The sequence below is a fragment of the Penicillium chrysogenum genome (genome assembly GCF_028827035.1).
Source record: "Penicillium chrysogenum strain IBT 35668 chromosome Unknown utg000002l_segment0_segment0, whole genome shotgun sequence".
Classification (NCBI taxonomy): Eukaryota; Fungi; Ascomycota; class Eurotiomycetes; order Eurotiales; family Aspergillaceae; genus Penicillium; species Penicillium chrysogenum.
In genome coordinates, this window is record NW_026622750.1 from 1,853,445 (window position 1) to 1,877,792 (window position 24,348).

General features: G+C 49.1%; 6 protein-coding genes across 6 annotated transcripts; 4 read left to right on the forward strand and 2 right to left on the reverse strand.

Annotated features, from left to right (window-relative positions):
* Positions 1-24: 24 nt before the first annotated feature.
* Positions 25-1,777, reverse strand: N7489_004251 (GNL3/Grn1 family GTP-binding protein; the record flags this gene model as incomplete). The annotated part of the gene is made up of 3 exons (XM_056710003.1): positions 25-1,536; positions 1,597-1,691; positions 1,756-1,777. The coding sequence occupies 3 exons, from the start codon at positions 1,775-1,777 to the stop codon at positions 25-27; spliced, it is 1,629 nt and encodes a 542-aa protein (XP_056568424.1).
* Positions 1,778-2,165: 388 nt separating this feature from the next.
* N7489_004252 (HAD family hydrolase) lies at positions 2,166-3,095 on the forward strand (the record flags this gene model as incomplete). The annotated part of the gene is made up of 4 exons (XM_056710004.1): positions 2,166-2,265; positions 2,343-2,364; positions 2,431-2,540; positions 2,614-3,095. 4 exons carry the CDS (start codon positions 2,166-2,168, stop codon positions 3,093-3,095), a joined length of 714 nt encoding a protein of 237 aa, XP_056568425.1.
* Positions 3,096-8,870: 5,775 nt separating this feature from the next.
* On the forward strand, positions 8,871-11,090 carry N7489_004253 (homeobox domain-containing protein; the record flags this gene model as incomplete). Its single annotated transcript, XM_056710005.1, has 2 exons — positions 8,871-9,200; positions 9,258-11,090. 2 exons carry the CDS (start codon positions 8,871-8,873, stop codon positions 11,088-11,090), a joined length of 2,163 nt encoding a protein of 720 aa, XP_056568426.1.
* A 976-nt stretch (positions 11,091-12,066) lies between these two features.
* N7489_004254 (phosphoglycerate mutase family protein) lies at positions 12,067-13,301 on the forward strand (the record flags this gene model as incomplete). Its single annotated transcript, XM_056710006.1, has 3 exons — positions 12,067-12,198; positions 12,305-12,523; positions 12,582-13,301. The coding sequence occupies 3 exons, from the start codon at positions 12,067-12,069 to the stop codon at positions 13,299-13,301; spliced, it is 1,071 nt and encodes a 356-aa protein (XP_056568427.1).
* Positions 13,302-15,332: 2,031 nt separating this feature from the next.
* On the forward strand, positions 15,333-17,070 carry N7489_004255 (uncharacterized protein; the record flags this gene model as incomplete). Its single annotated transcript, XM_056710007.1, has 2 exons — positions 15,333-15,794; positions 15,859-17,070. The coding sequence occupies 2 exons, from the start codon at positions 15,333-15,335 to the stop codon at positions 17,068-17,070; spliced, it is 1,674 nt and encodes a 557-aa protein (XP_056568428.1).
* Positions 17,071-20,163: 3,093 nt separating this feature from the next.
* On the reverse strand, positions 20,164-22,584 carry N7489_004256 (putative nuclear localization protein; the record flags this gene model as incomplete). The annotated part of the gene is made up of 3 exons (XM_056710008.1): positions 20,164-22,052; positions 22,193-22,306; positions 22,494-22,584. 3 exons carry the CDS (start codon positions 22,582-22,584, stop codon positions 20,164-20,166), a joined length of 2,094 nt encoding a protein of 697 aa, XP_056568429.1.
* Positions 22,585-24,348: the final 1,764 nt, after the last annotated feature.

Below are 24,348 nucleotides of genomic sequence, written 5' to 3' on the forward strand. Positions count from 1 at the left end.
TAACAGGAGCAGGAAGAACAGCCCTTACTCGGCCATCTCCTCGTCATCACCTTGTCCGTTGCCCCAGAGACCCTCGATACTGAACTCCTTGGCCCACTCGGTAACGACCGCGACCTTTGTCGTGTCGACGCCAGCCTCAACATCGCCGGCAGGAGCATCCGCCGAGACCACAGGAAGCACGGGTGCATTGGCCCAGCCTTGGATGCGGCCATCTCTCCAGTCGTTGATAACGGTCATAGCAGCGCTCTCGATGTTGGGCACACCACGCTTCCCGAGACGGCCGCGCTTGCGGGCCACCTGGACCAAGAAGTCGGTAGTCTTGTCGCCATTTGTGGGGAAAAGTGCGGTGATACCGTACAACTCGAGCATCTTGGCGAGAAGGTTCTCCGATGAGGATAGACGCTTCATCAGGAGGTTGACTGCGGGAATGGGATCCTCGATCTGCTTGGGTGGTACAGCGTTGAGGAGAATCAGACGCGCCTGCTCTTCTTGCTTCTTGTTCTTCTTGCCAGACTTATCACTGGAGCTGGGGAAGACGATTCCAGGCGAGTCAATCAGCTTGAGCCTGCTGTCCAGCTTGACCTGGCGCAGGCTAGTGGTGACACCAGCCTCAGCGCCTGTCGGGCATGCATTGCTCGAGCCCTTGTTCAGACGTGCAGTGAGTGCGTTGATAACGGACGACTTGCCCACATTGGGGTATCCAATGACACCGACAGAGATGGCTCGCTTCAACTGCTTGGCGCCAGCGTATGACTTGAGGGCACGGAAGAGCGTATCCGAAGTACCCTTGACTGTCAACTGCTTGTGGTCGAAGCTGTGTGCGTTGGCAGTGGTACCGCTGGATGCCTTAAGGGGGAGAGTGGGGAAGGAGCGGCGCAGGTGAAGCAACCAGCCCTTGAGCACTGGGGGCGGAACCAGATCGATCTTGTTCAAAATAAGAATCAACCGCTTATTGCCACCATCTGCCATCATAATTTCGCGCTCAATATCCTTGGAGCGGGTGCCCTCGGGGTCGCGGGCATCGAGCACGTAAAGCACGACATCAGCGTTGTCGGTGACCTGCTTGAACACCTTGTCGAATTGGCGTCGTGAGCTCTCCTTTGAGTAAGACTTTGAATTGACCAATGGCGGGGCAGATTCATCGATAGTTGCGCCGCCCTCCTCCTCATCCTCGTCCATCTCATCGTCGTCGTCGTCTTCATCTTCCTCCATGTCCTCGTCCTCGCTTTGGTTATCATCATACTCTACGGCACGGGCGCGTGCTGAAGCGAGAAGAGCAGCCATTGGATTCGAATCGTTGCCCTCGGCATCCATATCATCATCCATCATGTCGTTCTCGTCGATATCGACAGCCTCAGTGCCAGCCTTCGCGGGCAGGCCTTCAGCCTTGCGGGCTCGTGCCTCCTCACGAATACGCTGTTGCTCCTCGGCCTTTATGCGCTTCCGCTCTTCGATATCGTGGAGGAGCTTATCCTTGTTGGGGAAGAGATTGGGAATGCCCGGGTCCTTCTTGATCTTTGACCGCCATTCGGGGTTCTGCAGATAGAAGATCAGAACCTTCGATCAGAATCGTTGTGGAAATATTGTCTGCAATACCTTTTTTGCGAGCTTCCTTTGCTTTCTCTGCTTCTGAACGGCAGACTTTTCGATCTTATGCCTAAGGCGGACGGGAACCCGCTTGGAAGTCTTGCCTGTAGACCGTTAGAATTGCCCCTCAGAACCGCGTAAACGAGTGGTAAAAAGATTGTATCATACCGAAGCCACTCTTAGTAACCATTTTGAATGCACGTATTTGTTGATCACAAAAATAGTGCACAGCAAACCCTCGAAGTCTGTCCGCAGCGGGAGTAGAAAAAGTTGAGTGCCAAGATTTCCCAGCCGATAAGCGGATTAGCAGTTGGGCCGATCTCCGAGAATTTTCGAATGACTAAGCTTGCGGGACGGTTGCCGAATTAGGTATCTAACCGGCGTCGGGGAAGCAAGAAATATATTTGATGACGCCTCAGCTTCTATGTTCTTCTCTTGAAGTTCTCATTTCTTATTGTTGATACATTAGAGAAAAATTCCCAACTGCTTTCATCTTGTCTTTCACTCGACATCGGTTTCCTCGTCTACTCGCCATTGTCTGCGCGCATCAACACTCCCCGCATCTCCATTCCCCCACCATGTCCTCAACAACAGGATCATTCTCTGCGCCTACGCAGGTCCACACATTCGATGGTCTTCTTTCTGACTTCGATGGCACAATTGTCGACTCCACTGATGGTATTCGATCCCCACTCGAGTCCTCCTGGGATCAATTGGAACCAATGAACCAATGCTAACCATTCGGTGTTAAACAGCAATTGTGAAGCACTGGCACAAGTGAGTCATAAGATCCACTGCAACACGACCTCCGTGAACACGATTTTAACATAATTTGCGCATTAGAATTGGCGACGAGCTCGGCGTCGACCCCAAGGTTATCCTCGCGACCTCTCATGGCCGCCGCAGCATCGATGTAATGGGTCTATACGACCAGACCAAGGCCAACTGGGACTGTAAGTTACAGTCTACCGGAAATTCTGCCAGCCTAACCATGGGATATAAACTGACAACATCCTCTCGCAACAGATGTCAATGAAATCGAGGGCCGCATCCCGAAAGAATTTGGCTCCGACGCCGTCGAGATCCCCGGCGGTCGCGACCTCATCGCAGCCCTCGAGACCTCAGGCGCAAGATGGGGTGTTGTAACATCCGGCACGCGCCCTCTAGTCGACGGCTGGCTGGAAGTTCTCGGTCTCCCACACCCTAAGAACCTGGTGACAGCAATGGACGTGCCGCTCGGCAAGCCAGACCCGCGCTGCTACCTTCTGGGCCGGAAGCAGCTTGGCATCGAAGAGTCGACCTCGATTGTCGTACTCGAGGATGCACCGTCTGGGATCAAGGCTGGTAAGGCTGCTGGTTTCAAGGTGATTGCGTTGACAACGACGCATTCGCTGCAGAAGCTTCAGGAGGCTGGCGCGGATTGGATTGTGGAAGATTTGAGGAGCCTTTCGGTCAAAGCTGTTGTGGATGGCCAGGTTCAGATCGAAATCAGGAATGCGTACCAATAGATGGTCGTTGTCGTTTCGGTTTCGCCGATTCGCTGCTGCACGCGCAGGGGTGAACTGTTGCGAACGCAACTGTGTAACGGGTTCCTCCGGAGTTGGACGCACAGCGTAAAGGCGTCATGGTAAAGATGTCATGCCTTTTTAGAATTAACGCGCACTACATACGGGTTGGATTAGTATATATTCAAATTCTTTTACACTTTGTTATCAATACTTGGTTTGTTGGGAGCGTGGATATATTTTTTGCCAAACTAGAGAACTTGCAAACTGGCAAATGTCTACCGTCTGGTCGTATTCCTGGAAGTTGAGGACCGTAGCGACTGGTGCTGAAAATGGTACCTGGTATCTACGTACGTAGAGAGGGAAGGTAATTTCTTTTTTTTTGCTGCTGTTTCAGGCTATGCAGCTGGTTCTGACGCCCATTGGCCTTTTAAGCGGGGCCAGATGCTCCCCGACCGCAAGCACTAGGCTCTGCATATCCTGAAATGGTAAAAGGATACAAAGTCTTGAAGCAGCTCAGCTGGCTCCCCGGGCGGGGAAGTAATCGGACCAGGCAAGGTGCGAGATGCAGGATAGAAGTACGTATGCACGGATTCCACATACAACCCACCATGTGTAGATACTTTGAAGCAGGTATGGAGTTCACCGCAGCTTTGCACACGGATCGGCGAATGACAGCTGACAGGTCTCATAACAAGGACGGTGGCTCGTCTAGATGATTCGGCCGGCAAGGATCAAGCTGTATAGCTGTTGACACGGTAACTGGACGCCCTAGAGCACCATGGCATGCGTGGCGGACACCTATCGTAGGTATGCAGCTACGCAATCCTTGCAGCTCAAAGCCGGATTTCTTCGACAGGGCGTTACAGCATGCAAATGTACCTGCTACTCACATCTGGTCCAATCATTTAAGCAGGGCGGCCCGCGAACTACCGTTCATGCACGCTTGGGATATGGAACCAGACCGTGAGCACGGAAATGTATCACCGGAGAAAGTGATTTCAGGTTTGGGAAAAAGAAATCCCTGACCTGCTCTTATTGGAGCTGGGCGTTCCACGGCCTGCAGCTGTACTGAGAAACCACTGCAGCTGCAGCCAGCTCTTTCGGGAAAGGGGTTAGATGCTCACGAGGATATGGATACTCTTTCGTCCCGGCAACTTTGGGACAACAGCATTCTGCAGATGTCATTGGTGGGTCAAGTGGTCTTGGGGATGGACACATTCTACCTGACCGGGGGAGCCTGGGGCGGGAGCGAATGTTCTCTCCAATGGTGTTGAGGAAGGCCACTCGCCCGGTGAGAACAGCATGCAAGGGGGCTAGACTACATCCCGCGCATGAGAGTCGGGAAGAGGTGATGTTCGAATGCGGACTCCTGAATATCGTCACAATTGATTGAACCGAGAAAGGCGATGTGGAAGAGCGCATTCGCTCCAAACCGGAGAGACTACTCGTCCACGAACCTATTACGTTGTACTCCGTAATCTGTATGAAGATGTATGATGACGGATGAGGGTAACTGCAATCTCATCACATAACAGCAGGTTGTGTTCTCATGCGCTTCCCCAATTCCGATCTGGACCACGCCCATGGGGATGCACCGGGTTGGATGGCACGTCCAATCATGTTGTAGACCGTTCCTTTGTGGCGAGTTCTGTGGATTATTCTGCGAGCTGGAGCACTGGCCCCACGAAATTGACAAATACGGAATTCCAAGGTTATATGCAGGGCGCTCGATATGGTTGCGCACCGCCACAGACCCTTTCTCAGCGCCACAAGGGATACACGAGGATGGCCGCGGGGATCTATCACATTGATAGATCTGCACAGCTCAGCCACTTGGCTTTTCTGGCCGAAATACTCCGGACGCCTAAAATATCCTGGCTGACGAGTCAAGAAAGACCACTAGGTCATGCACCGCTATGGATAGTTAGGGGTTTGATATCATAATCTGAGGGTGGAAGAAAATCCGACCTCGGGAGGATCATGTAACCGTCAATGAAGGTTTGAAACCCGAGGGATATTTAATTTTGCTATCACATTGTCGATCACATCAAGTTTCCCCCGGGGAATTGTTCCTCTCCTTTTCATTTTCGCACACTTACTATGTGGTTGTTGCAAGGTCCGATATTTGAGATTGTGTTCCCGGCGTAACGGTTCACCTCAGATCCAATCAATAGTCGGATGGGGCGGAGAGATCCGTGCGAGAAATACGTTACGGATCGACCCAGGGGTCGTCATAGCAGATCCCCCGATCCCCCGAATTTTTACGAAGTACGGAGTATCCATGGATGTTGTACAACCTAGATCTCTGTGCGACATTTACTGTAATAGCCTAAATGTTGTAGGTATTAAACCTCCGTACTCAGTACGATAATACGCTTTTGTTCTACTTTATACTCCATACTTCGTATATTACGTAGCATTTGAAGGCGTAGGCCAGACATGGAGGATTCTCGGCCGGACTGGAGTGATATCAAACTTGTCCGTGTCCATGCCTCTCGCATTTGCCTATGATGTACTCCGTACGGAGGACTGTTCTCGCCATCACTTTGGACCATGAGACCATCTTGTGAGTGGGTTGGTGGGGCATGATGTGCCAAGATGAAAGTGAGCACAATCGCCCAAAAGGAGGAGTCATGAATGCACCGGAAGTCTCCTCGGGCGTGATGCGCCGACAACGATACGCGCCCTGATGCACATGAAGCTTGAATAGGAAACCGACATCTAAGGCTTACGTCGTCACAATCACGTCCATCACATCTTTACTTCTAAAGAGCAAGCACAATGACACAGCACGATACAAAGTTTGAGGGAATAAGAAAGTCACGTTGTTATGGGATATTCTCATATGATCTACCCACTACTCCGTACGTGGAGCTGCTAGTACTAGCCTCAAACAAGGTCATTGCTATAGATTTTTCTCCGGATCAATCCTCCCTGGTGTCAATCACTCCACTCTATTCTTCTGGTCTATATAACTGGTGCACTAGGCATGATCAACCTTGGATCACTATAGCGTTGACGGATTTTTGAGTCAGATCATGCTACCGGATAGAGCAGTCAAAAGGTAGATCACTAAATTGGGGGCACACTTCTAGCGTGCAGCTAGAGCAGAGGTTCCGCTACACCGGTTCATTGTTGCCTTATTCTCTCCGGGTTCCACTATCCATGTGTCGACGAGGTCAGAGTTCGGGTCTCTACGCGTTCCTATGAGAAGGCAGGCATTCGGGGATCTCTCGACTCCATGTTCAAGATTCGTCGCCCAGATATCTTGAATTTTTGCTGCCAATGGTTCTATACAAGTAAAAATCCTAGAATGTCCACTATGCACAACATACAATGTACAATGCGACTGTCAACTACCACATTAAGCGTGGGATGAAACAGAGTTGAGACAGGAAAAAAGAGAGCATAACGCCAAGGGCAGTCTCCGGACGTCCGGGCAGTGATCATCTTTCGGCGCATGTGCATGTTAAGGGGGTGGACAAAGTTGGGGCTGCAACCCTCGTGACTTACGTGCATAGAGCGACTTATTTCAAGACGTTTAGCGCTTGTCGAGCAGGGTCCAACCAGATTCCCGGAAAACAAAGGAGAAAAAAGAAAAAACAAGATGGTGTTGCATCTAGAATATAGTTGGAGCCTGGAGGAAGCCGAATAACAGGGGGCACAAAATATTCCCAAAGAGGGGGCGCCACTCAAAAGAAAGAGATAAATAAGAACAGCTCGGCAGATCCTTGAGTGATCGACGGGGGATCTGTCAACTATTGATGTTTAGTTTGTCTTGGCGGACTGCCATGCGCCTGCGCTAGTATAGATCTGTGCTAGCGGAAAGGGGAACCGGGTCAGACACTGTCAGATACTCCGTATGGATAGTTGACACTCGATTGCTTCAGGAGTCAATAGTCTACGGAGCATTATACAACGTACCTTTGTAGATAGAGTAGACATCATCGTTCCCCATCATCATGACGATCCTCGAATCATACAACTGTATTATCATACCGGGCTGCGCCCGATCGCCTGACCCGGAGCACCGGTCTCCAGTCACCCCGGTACGAGGGAACACTTAGGAAGACTCGACCGGGATGTTTAGGGAGAAAATGTGACTACCTAAAGCAGATTGATTATGCAAGTCCGATCACCGTACGGAGTACTCCCCGATATCTACAGTTTGATAACGTCTTATGTATAACTTCCTCAGCTACAAACATACACAGTACCCCGTACAGCGTACAACATCGCACATAAATTAGGTACTTCCTAGCAGATCCACTGATGTTTCTTTCCAAATTAAATTCTTCTATAGTGGACATGATTTTCTTTGCAGCGATGGGCACCTCCTGGGATCAGACATGACGCTAATGCAGGAACTGGAATTTTTTGCGTTTGCGTTATTTTGGTATGTGGAATTCACGGGATACCAGGTAGGTGGTGCTCAAGCCCTGAAGAGACATTACATTGGGTGTATCACGTCGTATATACAGTAAATTACCGCGGGAGGCATCCGACCCAAACTCGGCTCTCCGCACTTGAACCCTGGGTCACCTTTGTTTACTCGGAAGCTAACTATATTGTATACGAAGTACATTACATGTATCTTTAGAGCTGCTATTATAGCAAGTATGCACAGATATTGACCGGCATTTCCCCATATTTATTCATCAGAGATTTGAATCGGTCGGATAGGGTTTCAGGAAGGCTACGATGCTATTTTTCCTTTTTCTTTTCAGTCACACGTCCATGGTGGAATGGGTTCACGAGGGGAGTCTGGACGGGATCGGAATTATGTTCTGGGCCAACTCTATTCTGGAAAAATAAATTAAAAAATCGATGGTAAAGAATACGTAAAGAATAAGAATAAAATAAAGAATATTAAAATCAAATCAAAATGTGACTCTGCTGCAAGAGTCAGGCCGCCACCCCCTACCGAGCGGGTGGTAGCGCGACTCCACGGGCTAAAAAAGGATGAAATACGGTCAGCCCTCAATTGGTGTGGGTTCTTTGCATCATTGGATTGTTACTCCGTAGATGGGGAGAAATAGACGATCCCAGATCTGAACAGCTCTTCCCAATTGCAATTCTTGATTATTCTTAGGTATTTTAATATTTTAATATATTTTATATTTTTATATACAATATACTTGATCAAAGTACGGAGTAGAGGTACCCGCAATCCCGGTACTCATAGTACATAAGTCTCATGTACCCAGTACCCAGTATAGGCACAGACCTTCGCAAGATTGTTTCATCTGATTACCACCCGTTACTGAACAATACCCACCCACCACCCAATTATACCACACTGTTCGGTAGTTCTATACCGCGCTTTACTAGCCGTCACCCCCGATCTTCCCCCCAGCGCCTCCAAACTCCATCTTCCTTTCTCTTCATCCTTTTCCTTCCCACACCAGTCTTTCCTTTACGTTCCTTGGGCTCTTTGCTTTTTTCTCTTTTTTCTTGGTTTCTTTTTCCATGCACACTCTTTTGGGTCCCTAACCCCCGTCTCTCCTTAACGTCAACCATTATCACAAGCTACCACTGCCTCATTTCTTTTTCTTGAATCACGGACTGCCCGTACTGCCACTCTTTACATTTACAATCAAGGTCCCTGTCTCCATTGCCATAGGTTGACCGAACCGAATCTACTTCATGATATAGACCTCATTCCTCGAAGCTGCCACTTTTTTGTGCAGCATTTCCGTCCCCGTCTCTCTCTATCTCTCGCGCTTCTACACCTTTCTCTCTCCTATACCTGCCTACTCCCTTGTTCAGGTCGCCATGAGTTATATCCACCCCTCATGGAACTACCAAGGTCACCAGGGAATCCCAATGGACCAACACATGGCATATGACCCGTCCATGGTCCCTCCTCCGATGATGCACCCTATTGACGGCTATATGTACCCTCACCCGCCAATGGAGATGATCGACTACTACCACCAACCGATTATGGACTACGACGAATACACAGAGAATTTGTCTAGACCACGGTTGACCAAGGAACAAGTTGAAACCCTGGAGGCTCAGTTCCAGGCTCATCCGAAACCAAGCAGCAACGTCAAGCGTCAATTGGCGGCTCAGACAAATTTGAGCCTGCCTCGCGTTGCAGTAAGTAGAACTAGACGGAACCTTTTTGTCTATGCAGGGAGCTAACTGAATGGACAGAATTGGTTTCAGAATCGTCGCGCCAAGGCCAAGCAACAGAAACGCCAGGAGGAATTTGAAAAGATGACGAAGGCCAAGGCCGAGGCTGAGGAGGCTGCTCGCCGAAAATCAGAGACCTTGGACCAACTGTCTGGATCTCGAAAAGGATCAATCGCAAATGAGGAATCGGAGAAATCTGCCACTCCTAAGCAAACACCTACCTCTACATCCAGTGGCCATGCCAAGACAGATTCCACATCCAGCCGTTCCAAGCACCACAAAACAAAGAGCGAGTCGGCAAGAGAAGCAACTTTTGCATCTCTGCAGAGGGCGCTGAATGCTGCTTGTGCTGCGCGGGATCGATTCGGTCGCCGGATCAACCCGCGGAGCAAGAACGAGTCTGTTCCCGAAGAAGACGAAGAAGAAGAGGCAGTGTCCCCTGGCTCAATGCCACCACCAAAAGCGGTCACTCCAGCTAACGACCATGGGAATCTTGCCAACATAAATTCTTCCTTTTCGGGTTGGTCTGGTATCAAGGAAGAACCAGCTTCCTGGGGATCCGCCGAGCACAATGACAATGTGGGATACAGCACTACAGAGCAGACTTCATATTCCACTTCTTGCCACCAAGCAATGGCAGACATTTCAAATCCTTCGCACTCCATGCAACAGAACTTGGACGTCTATTCGAACCACCTGCCCCCTCACACGGAAGAGTGGTCTGAGGACAGGGAATCACGGCACGACAACCTTGTCTACAGCAACATGCAGTATCCGATGCCCATGCAGGCACCAGATATCTCGGTCACACGTCGTGAGTCTTCCAGTGCGCTGACTTCCTCACTGGAGGGCATCGGGATCTGTACTACCGGTCAATCTGGGCTGTCTCAACCTGTCGATCGAGTAGAAGCAACTTGGAAGGAACCCGGCAAAGAGCTTGATCTCGCCGCACGCCGCAAACGCCCTCGCCCCGCTGCCATTGGCACCTCAGGAACTCGTCCTTTGGCCAACTCGACCTCGATGTCTTCGCTCTCGCCTACCGCTCGTATGCCTAGCTCCGGCGCTGGCAACTCCATGAGACAATCTAAGTCAACCCAGAGCCTCAACTCCCGGTATGCCGGCGTGAGGAAAGCGTCGGCTGCGCAGCGGTCTCCACTTAATTTTACTTTTGCGGATTCCGGGTCTATCAAGAAGGCCGAGAAGATGCTGCGACCCTCGATCTCGACCACTAGCCTAGCTCCACCAACGCCCTTGACTCCGCAGGACCTCCAGCATTTCATGCCTGCCTCCCCCACGGATAGCAACTACTGCTTGTCGGCCCACTCCACAGCCCACTTCTTCCCTACCTCTCAACCCATGCAGGTTAACATGGCATCACCTCCCGCTACGCCACTGGATATTTACTCCCCCTTCCCTTACCAAAACGTGGCCCCGCCAATGTCGGCTCCGGCTCAGGTCTCTTCCTTCCCCGAATATCTCACATGTGACTCGGTTCCCATCCCAGCCCGCAGCTGGGCCGACACTGGTTCTATATCTTCGCCTGAGTACCCGGCGGGACTTCAGGTGCCGCATTCAAGCACAGTCTCGCCCATGGGCTATAACGCGACCACTGACCATACCGGACAAGCTTTTGGCATGGAATCGGTCTCTGGCTCGCCGTCTTTGATCTATTCGATCGAAGATACCGATATACCAGGCTCTGCCGAACTCGCAGAGAGGAAGCGACCTGAATTTATGATGCACGAATTCCCGGAGCACGATACCCACTTTGGTGGTCATCACTTGTCATCGATGCAGAAGCCGAAAGCCTACACGTTCGCGAACAACACGACGCCAAGTAACTACCCTTCCTAAGGGAAGGTCCCTTGGCCTTTCCCTTACTATGGATGTATGAGAAATGCGCGACAACTTTTGGTGTTTTTGGGACGAGTTCACTACGCAAAATTTTCGCCTTCGCCTTCGTTTTCCAACACTTTCCCTCAGGGAGATGTTGTCTACCCGACCTCCGTGCGCGGAGAAGCACTGTCATTTTATGCCTTCTATATACTTTTTTTTTCGTGTCTCTTTATTTGGGGTGTATTCACCGGGTTTTTACATATTTGGAGCATTCCTTGCATGTTGTTTATTGGACTGGGATTGTTTTTGTTATTTTTGGTGTCTGATAGGACCTTTTAATTTCCGCCGAGCTCCCTCACGGGAACTTCGAGACCTTTCTACCTTCTACCTTTGACCTCTTTTTATTCCCCGTGGTTTGGAATCGGGTTCTGTGGATGGGATTTAAATTTGGGTTTGCATATGGCTTTGGCAGCATTTGGCATATTTTTGACATTTTCCACGATACATACATTTGTTACGTATGTATCTATACTATCTCATAGCTCTCAATCAAAAAGGGGGTGATCTCTTACATTTTTTGGCATTTAACCGAAATAAACCTCCGAGAACGAAATGACGATCAACCAGCACACGGTTAGGGCTTGGCTATTAGTTCAGGCCCTCTATATCTTCCCCTTTCTAGCTCGCTTTCAAGAGTCCTCGGAAATATCCCCCAAAGGTAGGTATGTACTCCGTACTCCGCACCTCGTACAATAATGGATACAACACGTGCGCCAAACCATAGGTTACCGTGTCCGGAACCTTGGAACGCGGAAAGGCACCCCTGGCACTCGCGGTAACCTTAACTCCCACGTGCGCGAGTGTCTTCCAAGGTTCTTATTTGAGTATAAAAGGAACATATTTGTCGATCTCATCTCAAGCGAGGAAAAAAAACAGCAGAGCAAAACTCTTTCTGGAAACATTGGCATTGAAATCCGCGTATCTCCGTCTTTCAATGAGACTCTCCACCCTCGGTTCAGCCCTTGTGGGCCTAGCTGTTGCGCAGGCATCGACCATCAATTACACCACGGTTACAGGCTATTTTCTACAGGATGAGGAGTCGACTGATCCCACTACATTTGACTATGTGAGTGACGTGCAAATTCTGGCGAATCAAAATAGTTAAGCTTCAAAAACGATCTCTTTGTCGATGCCTTAATTGGTCATGTCCTCGGTCCACTAACGTACCCAAGACAGCGGAGAATTTCGGCCTGATCGGCCGCGCTTATCCTGCAGACAAGGAGCACAAGAAACACGGGTCTCTGACCCAATGGGAGCGCTTCTACCACCAGGTTACTAAGTTGAATGAGCATTCGCCCAAGCACGTTGAATATAAGGTTTTGTTCCTTGGTCGACATGGGGAAGGGTGGCACAATGCTGCCGAAAGCTACTATGGAACACCAGCGTGGAATGTAAGTCGCTGCCTACGACCTTAACATCCTAGGGTGCAATCTAACCACCTCCATCCAGTGCTACTGGTCCGAACTCAACGGCAACAGCACAGCAAGCTGGGCAGATTCCGACCTCACACCTGGCGGTATCTCACAGGCGCTCAAGGCAAATGAGTTCTGGCAAAAGGAGATAAACGAACAGCGAATCCACACACCAGACCACTACTATGTCAGCCCAATGACACGCGCTCTGAAGACCGCCAACCTAACTTTCACGGGCCTGGACATGCCCAAACACAGCGCGGCCTTCAAGCCGACCGTGAAGGAACTTTTCCGTGAAGGAATCAGCGTCCACACCTGCGACCACCGTCGTAGCCGCAGCTACATCCACGACCTGTTCCCGCACTGGCCCATTGAGCATGGGTTTACCGAGGAGGATGAGCTGTGGAATGGCGTGACGGCTGAACCTAGTGGCGCGCAGGATGTCCGGAGTGCCCAGGCTTTGGGGGATGTCTTCTTTACTTCGTCCAAGAAGAAGTCGTTTGTTTCTATTACGTCGCATTCGGGTGAGATCTCCTCTATTCTGAGGGTTATTGGACACCGGACCTTCAAGCTGAGTACTGGTGCTGTTATTCCGGTGTTGGTCAAGGCTGAGAAGGTTGACGAGGAACCGGCTACCTCTTCTGTGTCTTGGGAAGTGAGTCCGCACTGTACTGAGCCGCCCGTTACTTCGGTTACGGCTTGTGTTTGTCCTTCCAGTGCGGTGCCTGTTACGACGCCTTTGGCTACGGGTTTCTAGGATGATTTTTAGGCTAGCTTGCGTGGTTTAGATGATTTTCTTGTACGCGGTAGACTCCGACATACACTCAAATCTAAGCGTTTTGTGATAACCTTCGGCTTTATGCGGCCTCTCTCCTTACAGGGTTGATGACTTGGGTCACGTCAATATTCTATCCATTTTGGTTAAGATAATATAAGATTACTTATATTTAAGACTCTTCAACACTGTTTCTTGGATATCTTTTTTGGGTAACTTTAGCATATCCTGGTCTCTTTTTGATGTCATTTTAAACCAACCTCTTGTTAGATGGTTATTTTTGACATGTCCTTTCTTCCTCCCCACGCTCTATTAGTGCTTAACCACCTGGGTGGTAAAAAATGTGGAAATGTCAACATGAGATAGTCCAAGTGAAAAAGAAAAAGAGCAAAAAGAAAGCGTCCCCGGGAAGGCTCGAACTTCCAACCTCCTGATTAACAGTCAGACGCGCTAACCAATTGCGCCACGGAGACTTGATTGTGGCGAAGGTAAGTGGGGAGGCTTCATTAGCGGAAAGCCAAACACAATGGCTTTGTACCTCGGTACTATAAATGGGAAAGCGAGCAGGGTGGAATTGGAATATGACTAGAACACTACCTAAGTACATTGTCTCATAATGTACTACAACTACCAAGATCGGAAACATGTGCGGAGGGCAAAAGCCTTGGAACTTGCAAGGTTTATGAGGCTCTGTGGCAAGCTATTCCGAAGCTGCCGGCAAGGCTGTGAACTCGGGTACGAGCTAGGATGGCCACTCGGGCCCAACAACACACACAATTAAGGACTAAAGAATCAATTCACGACTAACTGCTAGCTCGGCAATATTGGGAAAGAGCCGGGTCCTTGCACTCGAACAGGACCTTGCGTATGCGCTCCAGGTTCGGTGGATTGTTGAAAAGGCTCGGGGTAGCCTATGTGCCTTGACTCGTTGATGCGCTGCTGCTGTAAGCGTCTCCAATGGTCGCTCGGTGCAGTGTTGACTCGTTTTCGCCCCCGTGATCAGTGTCGAAGAGTTTGAAACGTATTGGCCTTTCCTGTAACTTTTAAATCAAGGTTGTCCGGTTCGAAGGTGTATACTCGACTGTCACTATCGCGAGAACGCCGGGAAGTTATAGCATCCGCTCTTATAACCTCAACAATATCGACCGAGTGAAACAGAAGTCGGGATTAATAGAGTACACGCGGAAAGAATCTGTAAAGGGATATCTCCCTCCTTCTATCTATACCCAATTCTAAGAAGAACCCGATAAACTTAGGGTTTCACTATAACGGACGTTCGCAATATCTCTGCCAAGTGGCGTATACAAAACCCAGATGTGAATCTGGTCGCCTCATAAGGGTTATGAGTACCAAAAAGGCCATAGTATTGAAATCAAAGCGCCGACGGCGTCAACGAGGTTCATGATGGTGGTCATGTGGGTGGTGGTGGTTTTTTAATACTCCTGGATTCTGCCACGGAATACCGCCTCAACCCCAACCCCGGATCAACCAATGATCCGGGGTTGAGGCTGCTACCGCGACTGGTCAATAATTCTCCTCCACCATGATTGGTCCATTCTGGGGTTTTATACAGTGATATCACGATCTATTTCGCTTTGCTGTTGCCGGTCCAAAATTGTTCGACCTTCTACTCGAAATTATTACTGCTCCTTAAAGACTGCAAAATCAATATCGGTGTGTGAAAGGCCCTAAGTCCTGACAGAAGGAGATTGGAGAAATGAGCTCATTGGTTTTCAGCCCTATCCTTCCCATTCACTATGAATTTCTCGGCGTTGCCTGGCAAATTCCTTCGTCACGCTTCATTGGCCGAAAACATGGCATCGTCACAAGACAAGGCGGGGCCTGTGCAATAGGCAATGCACTCTACTTGCCTCAGGCCCCGCCTACCATAACAAGCTGGCTTTCATCAAAACAAACCTTTGGCTTTTCGTTCACTCTCAGTGAAGCATCCTGGTATCCTTGTTGATCCCCTGGTACGTGTTGCGCTGTTCCTGTATCCTCGCGGAGTCAATCATGGCAATGGATCCATCGGAAAGCCAAAGCCCACCCTCGTCGCGGCTATCTGCGATGGTCTTGAGCAGCTCGCCGTCAGACCCGCTGGCTGTGATGGCCTCAAACTGCTCTCCCTCGGAGCAGCTGGCTGCAATAATTTTGAACAGCTCGCCCGCTCAGCAGGCGCCACCTGATGCTTCGCGTGATGCTCCTCGTGATGCTCCTACTAAGACTCCCTCCTCTCGCGCCTCCTTGTTTGGTAACGGCCGCCCTTCTCGCACCCCTCCCTTGGTCGAGAGTCCTTCTTCCTCCCCCGCCCCATCCCCTCCCGGTACACCTTCCCCGCTGGACAGGCGCCTATCCAACAAGTTGAATCGTTCTCCTTCGCGGGCTCATCGTGTTGACGCCCTGTCTGATCAAACCTCTGGAGATTTTCCTTACTTGGCTAGAGAGCCATCGCTCCCGTATGAAGCTTGGGAAAATGTGAGTAATACCTTGGGTCAATTAATAGAGCTTAGAAGTGCTCAGCCAGCTAACTTAATCTCAGGTCTTTTACGCTATGCTTGCTACTTACTCGTATGAAGAATATGACTTCACTTATGGGGATGTCTTTGAACAGCCGGAGACCAAAAAGACTCTTTCGACTCTGAGACTCGTGAACCGAATCTGGAACCGGATTGCGACTCCTCTCCTCTTCCGAAACATCCAGGCCGTCGTCGGGTACTCCGCTGGTCGACCTCTTGATAGCATCCTAAGGATTTCTGAAAGCCCATATGCCCTTTACGTGCGCGACGTGCGTTTTGGTTTTGTGGGATCATGGCTTCCAGGACTGGACTACGATCGATATATCGACGACTTAGCAGCAGGAGCTCTTCCAATCCTGATCAGTCGTTTCCAGAACATTCAAACGTTGCGGTTGCAAACCCCCACCGTGATTGACACATTTAGTGAAGAGGGACAACTCAAGCCGGCGATGCTAGCAAAGCTGACAAACGCTCTTGTGCATACCTTACGCTTGGTGTCTGTCCCGATACTGAAATGCCTCCATATTTCCATGCCCACCACCGCAGAATTTGCCCGTTTCTTCGAGTCGAACAGTTACACCGGGGGCTTCACCAATATTTTCGGCCAACTCGAAGAGTTACACATCACTATTAATGACAGCACCGGCCCCGACGGCAGGCGAGACCCGAAATGGCCCCGCTCAGTGATCAAGACCAAGTACCCGCCCGACCGATTTGCTCCGTATCTCATCCAGCTCATCGCTTACGCGAGACGGATCCAGGTCTTCAGTCTAGATGCCCGTACCTGGTTTGACGTGTCCGATCTGGAAGCAGAAAGTTTCACTAAGCTAAAAAGCTTCCGACTCGAAGGTGTGAGAATCAACCACAAAACCCTCAGGCAGATTTTCATAGAGGCTCGGGATACACTGCATCGTATTCAGTTGGTCCACGTTCGGCTCATGTCTGGTACCTGGCAGGAGGTTTTCGATCATTCTGCACTTCCTCCGAAGGATCTTTTGTGGCTTTACGTTCATGGATGTGGCTATTCGATGGCAGGTGCGAGTGCCAGATATATGGGTTCTACATTCTCGCGCTACCCAACAGCACTCTGGACCCGCTATGCCCCCGACTGGTTGGCTATTACGCACTGGAGAACGGTGGTGAATACAAACCGCCAACGCAGGAGTCTGCCGATATGTCCGTATTGCTATTATCCGTCAATTGAGCCGATTCTCCGTGACCTAGGGTCTAATTAGGGGGATACTTAGGGGACAGGATCTCCGGAACAAGGAGGTCACGGGAGGTGATATCATGATCTGTGACTGCTGTTCTTGCTTCCTGGCCTAAACCTGAGATGAGCTTTCTTGGGGCTTTCCCTTCATAGATCTATCCGATAACTATCTACTCTGCTTCCTTCGCCTGGTCGTCTAGATCTCCAGGGATGTATGTAAGACTTTTCTTGATTCTATGTCTGGTCGTCTCGATCTCCAGATATGGCTGACAAATGTATTTTCTTTTTCTCTTTCTTTTTCTTTGCCCCTCCCTTTTCGTACCCGGGTATCCTTTCGCGGTATTATAGTGTCGTGGCTCAAGCGCAGGAGCAATAGAAGCTAGCCGTCTCTTAACTATTTACATGGGTAACTACCTAGGTACCTAGGTAGTTGATGAATACTGATTCAATCAGATGGTTATTTCCAAGGCTGCACCTATGTCTGGGTACTGAGTCGGGTTCAGGGCAATATTTGCCACCAGCCACACAATATCGGGACTTGAATCGTCCGTTTTGCCTTATATTATATTAAAGTCGACCGTTCTTCAACAATTAAGTCTCCGTGGCGCAATTGGTTAGCGCGTCTGACTGTTAATCAGGAGGTTGGAAGTTCGAGCCTTCCCGGGGACGCTTTCTTTTTTGGCTTTTATCAATACACTTCTGTCATTTGCAAGTAGGCCTATTTTTCCTTCTGTCTTGCGAATTCATCCTTTTTATGATTTTTCGAGATTGTCTGGTTACATAGATAGGTAGGGTGAGGTTGGTTTAAACTCAAGCCAAACCTTATTTATTGTATTATATGAGGCGTATCCATAGATGTACCTAGGTAGGTACCTATAATAGCCTTCCTTTTTTAAGTTTATCTATATCGGGTACTGTATCAGACGTTTCATTTTGCTCCGTTTTGAAATAATATATTATTTATAACTCGGTCGTGTTTAAGATGTAAGAGGAAATACTTCTCGATGCCGGGGGGTATCCATGATAAAATATACCGCTTAACTGCTACGTGATCTATGGCTATAGTAGTGTGGTATCAGATAATATATTTCATGGACTGAACAAACTGTTTCTACATAACTCTACTTGTTATCTGGTACGAGTAGGTCTTGGTTGGCTCGGGGTATTCGGTGGCACCGGTAGCTAGTGATGGCTTTGTTAATGTTAAGGTGTGAATACGAGAATAATTAACCATTTAGCTAGTCTATATTGTTTCCGTTGCGATTTCTGTGAATTGTTCGAGGCATTTATAGGTGGCTTTATTACATGGGACCGTAGATATGTATAATGCCAGTTTATGTATTGTTCAGATTTGGACAAGTCTGTGATGTTGGATTGTCTATATATTGTACCCAGGTACGCCGTAGGGACAATAAATAAGCCAACCCACCAGTGGTATTATCAAGGTATTTGAATCTGTGGCATATAAGATACTTACCGTGGCATGAAAGTATATTGGCTGGCTCGAGCAGGGACCGCTGGATTTGAGATTCGCTAAGGGCATGTTATTATTGCTCTCTTGTGGCGAAATCTCCAGGGTCCCTCGTGGATCAACGCAGTCCCTTTTGCCTGATTAGTTTTTATTATCACATATGTATCCTGATTTTGCATGGTACTAATAAGCTTGCTGGTGTAAGGTATATCTGTGACTCCGAGCTCTGTGCTTTATACCTAGTGGCTGCTTGGTTGGTTGTATAGTCCGGGACTATTAGTGGTCCCTTCCTATAGTAGATTCGGGATATTGTCTCTTCGGTATTTCATTTTTCTCCGTGGACTGTGTCCACCGGGCATCGAGAGCTAGAACGAACAGGCTCAAGCCTCGTCGGATAAAGTAGTGTGGTGATATATATATTCACCTGGACAATGACAGTTCGAGGCCTCTTTTCTTCATACCTTTTTGCTCGGAAATAAAACATGTATACATATTTTAGAATATTTTTATAGTCTTCCCCATTTTTGCCAAGCAGAGCAAGTTCATCGTGTGCACGATAATATGGTGCGATATGAGTGCTGTTTCTACTGCACCCCATGGAGGATGTATTTTGCTTATAGTGTTAAAGACCTTAGCTCTTTCAACAAACACGTCTCCGTGGCGCAATTGGTTAGCGCGTCTGACTGTTAATCAGGAGGTTGGAAGTTCGAGCCTTCCCGGGGACGTTCCTTTTTTTTTTCGGTTCCGTTTCTTATTATCATAATACGGAACTTCTATGTATCTTGCACCCCATCCTAATTAACCAAGCAGAGGAAACGCTGGACCATGATTTCATGTTTGCATGGAGCAGTCATATTAAACATCAGCCTACCTTGTAACTACAAGGAAACAGCCCGGAAAGCAAGGCGGCGCAGCTATTTGAATACTGGGAAAACCAGTTAGGATTTATGAGAGGAAAAACAAGTCAGAGTGGAAATCCCATGCATAGTATGTATGAAGAGCAGCAGTAGACTTGAGTAGAGAAGAGAAACTGTCATTGGATAGGTATACATACCAACAAGCAAGGATGAAGCCTTAACATTGATACATAGGCTAGAAAAACATATTTAGAAACAAGAATAGAACTCAAGTACAGGGCAAGGAGATGCAAGCAAACAAGGACCACACATTTCTTTAAACAGCCAAGAGACAATCAGACATCCTGGCCGAGACATAAGGAAACTAGACTGTTCACAGCGATTGACCTTCTATGACCATGTATGAGAAATAAAACAAGAAACGTACATACTCGTAACCCTGTAACACTCTGTCCAAAGGGGTAAGAATAAACGCCGAGCATAAGGACCCAACGCCGGTAAAGGCATACCAAGAGAACAAGGGAAAAATGAGAATAAGTAAACAAAGAAACAGGTACATCGACTAAGTACAACTCAACAAAGGGTATAGAAGGGTTGGCCCAGATTAACATTAACCGAACATACTTCACCATGAGATGCAGCGAAGAAGGCAGTGGAACACTGGAACAGGAGAATATTTCAGATATGAAGGCATGTGGCGAAAGTGAAGAAAAAAAATCACGCCTCAGATGGTAGTGTAATAACTGGTAAAAAGAGAAACGCCAATCTAAATAACGCCGGCCGCCGGAAGCTAGTACGACCACCCACCTCCTAAGGGGCTGCCAGACTGGCCCGGTTGAGGTTGTCCGGGTTGCATCGGGCCACCCGGTCCGGCAGGCCACCCAGGCATACCATTGCCTGCCATGTTCATTGCAATACCCGCCTGTTGAGGGTTTCCACCCATGAAGGATTGGCCCTGGTTGGGTGGATACATGGCTCGTGCCATGCCCGGATAACCGGCCGGGTTGGCCCCCGGATATCCCATGCCCTGCATACCCTGAGTCTGTGGCGCTTGAGGGTGTTGCATCTGGGAATATTGCTGAGGCATCTGAGGTATTGACTGTCGCTGTTGATTGCGAGGAGACTGCTGGGGGTGTTGCTGCTGCGGATGATGTCCGAGGGGAGATGGGCTTTGCTGCGGAGCTGCAGACATTTGTTGACCATACTGAGCCATTCCAACGCCGTGGTGTCCCGATGACGGCAACGGGGATGGCTGTGGCTGTGGGGGTGGCTGTCCCCAAATCTGCTGCTGTTGCGGTGTATATCCGTATGGAGGAGCTTGACCCATACCGCCACCCATGGATGGGTTGGACCGCTGTTGCATAAGATTGGGCTGCATATTGGGTGGTATCCTCAGGGGAGCCTGTCCTACGGACTGGGGGTGGGGCTGTTGGGGGTAGTTTGGTTGTCCAGCCATCATTGGATTAGGCTGCATGGGGACCTGCTGAGGGAGCATATGCTGCGTATGAGCGGGATTTGGCATCCCGGCCGAGGGCATCTGAGATACTTGAACAGGCTGTGACACAGACAGACCAGACTCAAGAGCAGTATTAGACTGGGTCTCTGAAACTGGGGCCTCGCGGGGCTTGGAGTAAAATTCATCCAAGCCCTTTTGGCGGAAACTGCGCTGAATGCTCAGCATTTTGTTGAAATCAGACGTGTGTTGGGCTTGATTCATGAGGTCTGCTGCTGAACTAGTTTGCGTGCGGTCGTGGTAAGCTTGCCCGGTCAATTCCTGGCGTGCACGAGGCATGACAGTGTAATCCCGCAGCCGCGGGTCATCCGTCGTCGACATTTGAATCATGGGGACTGGAGCTAGGGACAAAGAAGATTCGGAAGTATCCAGCGAGAGCCCGTGAGGCAATGGCTCGATGGCATTACTGTAGACAACATCGTTATGAGGCAGCGCCGGCAACATGTTTGTGGCTGGCTCTGAGACGGAACCATCCCGAGCCTTGGCTGCCCCAGGGCGCTTCTCACCCGCGAGGTCATCTTCGGTGAAGCCCTGCTTTCTAGCCTTGGATTCCCAGTAGTCGTCTCGAACGCGGCGGCCATTCACGATTACCCGGCTCCCGAACTGGCGGAACATGGATCTGGCGGAGACGATAGCGATTTGGCGAGAGCGATAGGAATACGGCAGGATATCTTGCTGGATAAGATCGTCTTTCTCAATCTGGGAAGCAATGATTTTATGCAACGATCGGTTCTTGTTGAACAAAAGATATGAATCACGATAATTCAACACCCTCGCACACTCAGTTGCAAGCATGAATAGCTTTCTGCCCCGGAGGGGAACGCGGAATGTCCGGCATTTGTATTCGCGGCCACCCAGCGGATATCCCATAGGATCCGCCTTGGTCTCTCCTGCTTCATCAAACTCTTTAGGGATGTACTCATCGCCTTCTTCATTCAGCTGGTCTGATGTGTGATCTCGCACAGTAGGGAGCGCCTTGACCAGTGCTTTCGTTGGTGTGCCTTTGCTGTCCGGTGATGCAAGAGACGGTGACCCGGCGGTGGCTTGCGATAGTGGGCGTGCTTGCATTTGAGGGGTTTGAACAGAAGTGTTTGCGATGGCCTGGTCGCTAGAACTTGGCCTAGGAGTCTTGGGGGGACGGCCACGCTTGCGGCGACTTTGTTCCTCTAGAAAACAAAGGCAATGTTAGCATTCATCTTATGAAGTATAGAAGCTGTGACTAGGCAAGGTGCAAGCGCTGGGAAAATAGCATTGCTATGGTTCTGGACGGAACCCATTGATAATGCTTTCCCGCTGCCCCACGTACCATCATCCTGACCCCCTTGGCCATGTCCATTTCCCATGCGGTCTGGAGTGCGACTACGCTTGACACCACGGGGGCTTGCTATTGCATGGGAATGTGCTGGTAGGGCAACAGAGACTAGGAGGGGTATCAGTTTGAAGCAGTGATGGGGATACACAAAGACATGAGACAATGAATAGGAACATATGATTCATTCCATCAAAGTGACCCCATCCATAAGAAAACAGGACGCGCGCGAGAATTTGTGATTGAGGGCAAAATAGGCGCGAGGCCAAGGCAGCAAGGAATGCGATAAGACACATACCGGAGTTGCTCAAGTTTGCGGGATCGATGGTCCCCGAGCCATCAATAATATCCATACCGTTCATTGTGGATAAGTGAGATGTGCCATACATAGCGGGTCGAAGGTCGGACGATTAGAGCGCCCGTCGCAAGATGGCGCGTCAGGCCAACGCGCAAGGTACCTGGGCGGAGGAGGAATGGAAAGTGGCGCAAGAGAGCAGGGAATGCTCATGCAAGACTTTCAGACCTCTAAGGTAGATTTAGGTCAAGTCGTCAGAAGCTTGGAGCCTTCTAGGTAGGATCTCGGATGAACTTGGGTTTGAGAGGGGAAGGGACTCGAGGCGGTGAAGACGGAAGCCTGAGAGTTCAGGTGTTCTGCAAAGAGGACGTCCACGGGTGTTGACCCGCTAGTTAGTTAGTTAATGGGGAAATATATAATCTCGCGCAAATCAAGATCTCGACGTCTTTCTATTATGTCTCTATTGGGGAGAAGTCAGGTCTTGCAAGGGGCAATAGGCAAAGGGGAAAAAAAGAATATAAAAATAAAAAAAAGAATAAAACGATCGTCTCGTGATTGGTCACGAGCAGAAACAATTAAGACTCACAAGTCCGCTGCTAAGAAAGTGGCGCCGAATCAGACTAAAAAAGAGGCCGAATTCCTGCAGGCTGAAGATGATTTGGGCTCTGTAGAGGCTAGACCAAGTTGTTTGTCCTAGAGAGCCCCGAAAACAAGTAAAAAAGATGCACATACGGGATTTGAATAGTTAATCTTGGGAGTTGTCGGCCCCGGTTGTTGGAGATTAGTAATTCACTCCCGTGATAGATCGGATATAAATCGGATATTGGCTACAGTAAAAAGAATCAGATCTAAATGGAACCGGAGGGAATGGGGTTCTTTTTGTGATGTTCTTGTCGCGGGTACGGCGCCAATATACGAACAGGCTCGATAGGAGACAAAATGAAGTCATGAACGGTAACACTCAGCTGCAGCATAAGCATAGAAAAACGATGCTTTTCATCTCTTTTGACTCTTTTGGCTTCTTTAATTCCAACGTAATCCAAGACGGACGATTTTCCGAGGTAGTACAGCGATCGAATCCTCGATATGGATTGAGGAACACGGAGAAGGACTCTGCGTCTTTTGGGCAACAGTATGGAGACGTATGCAGGAAGGGGGAAAATACAGTAAAAGAGTAAAAGAATAAAAGAATCAAATTAATCGAAAAATTTAAAAAACAAGGTGCAACCGTAGCACAGGAGAGTACAACGCTCTTTGGGTTTGAAACTCCTAACTATAGGTACAGTGGACGGAATACTCGGAGTACTCAGGGAACTATCCATATTGGGGCCAATCACGAGGTCAATCACATCTAAAGTATTGGTATTGTCCTTTGTATTTACATATTCTGGTTGTAATATATTTTTGCCGATCGCTGGAGATCAAGATTTCGAGTGTAGACTATGGGAAGAGTGTACGAAAGGACGAATAACTTTGTTTAGAATGTACCTGAATGGCGCTTTTTCCTATTCCGTTTTCGAGCAAGGTCCATCACAACACGAGTCGGAGTTCTAGACACTGTGACAGACTCCGGATAGAGCTATAATCACGGCCATTCAGTCTGGGTCGTGTATTGTGTAACTTGAGGTGTCTTAAATAGCTGCCGGGGGTCGAAATTATAGACGAAAGAAGCAAGACGTGGAAACGAAGAGTGATGAATCTCTGAAACTGACAGATAATTGGCTCCATAGGAAAGAGACAAGATCATTAATGATTCCCGGATATATGCGTGTTTCTAACCCCATGTCGACTAGTGTAGTATGTTGTATGCAGGATCTCAAGGTCCAATCCGAGGCAAAGCGATCAATATGCGCGTTCG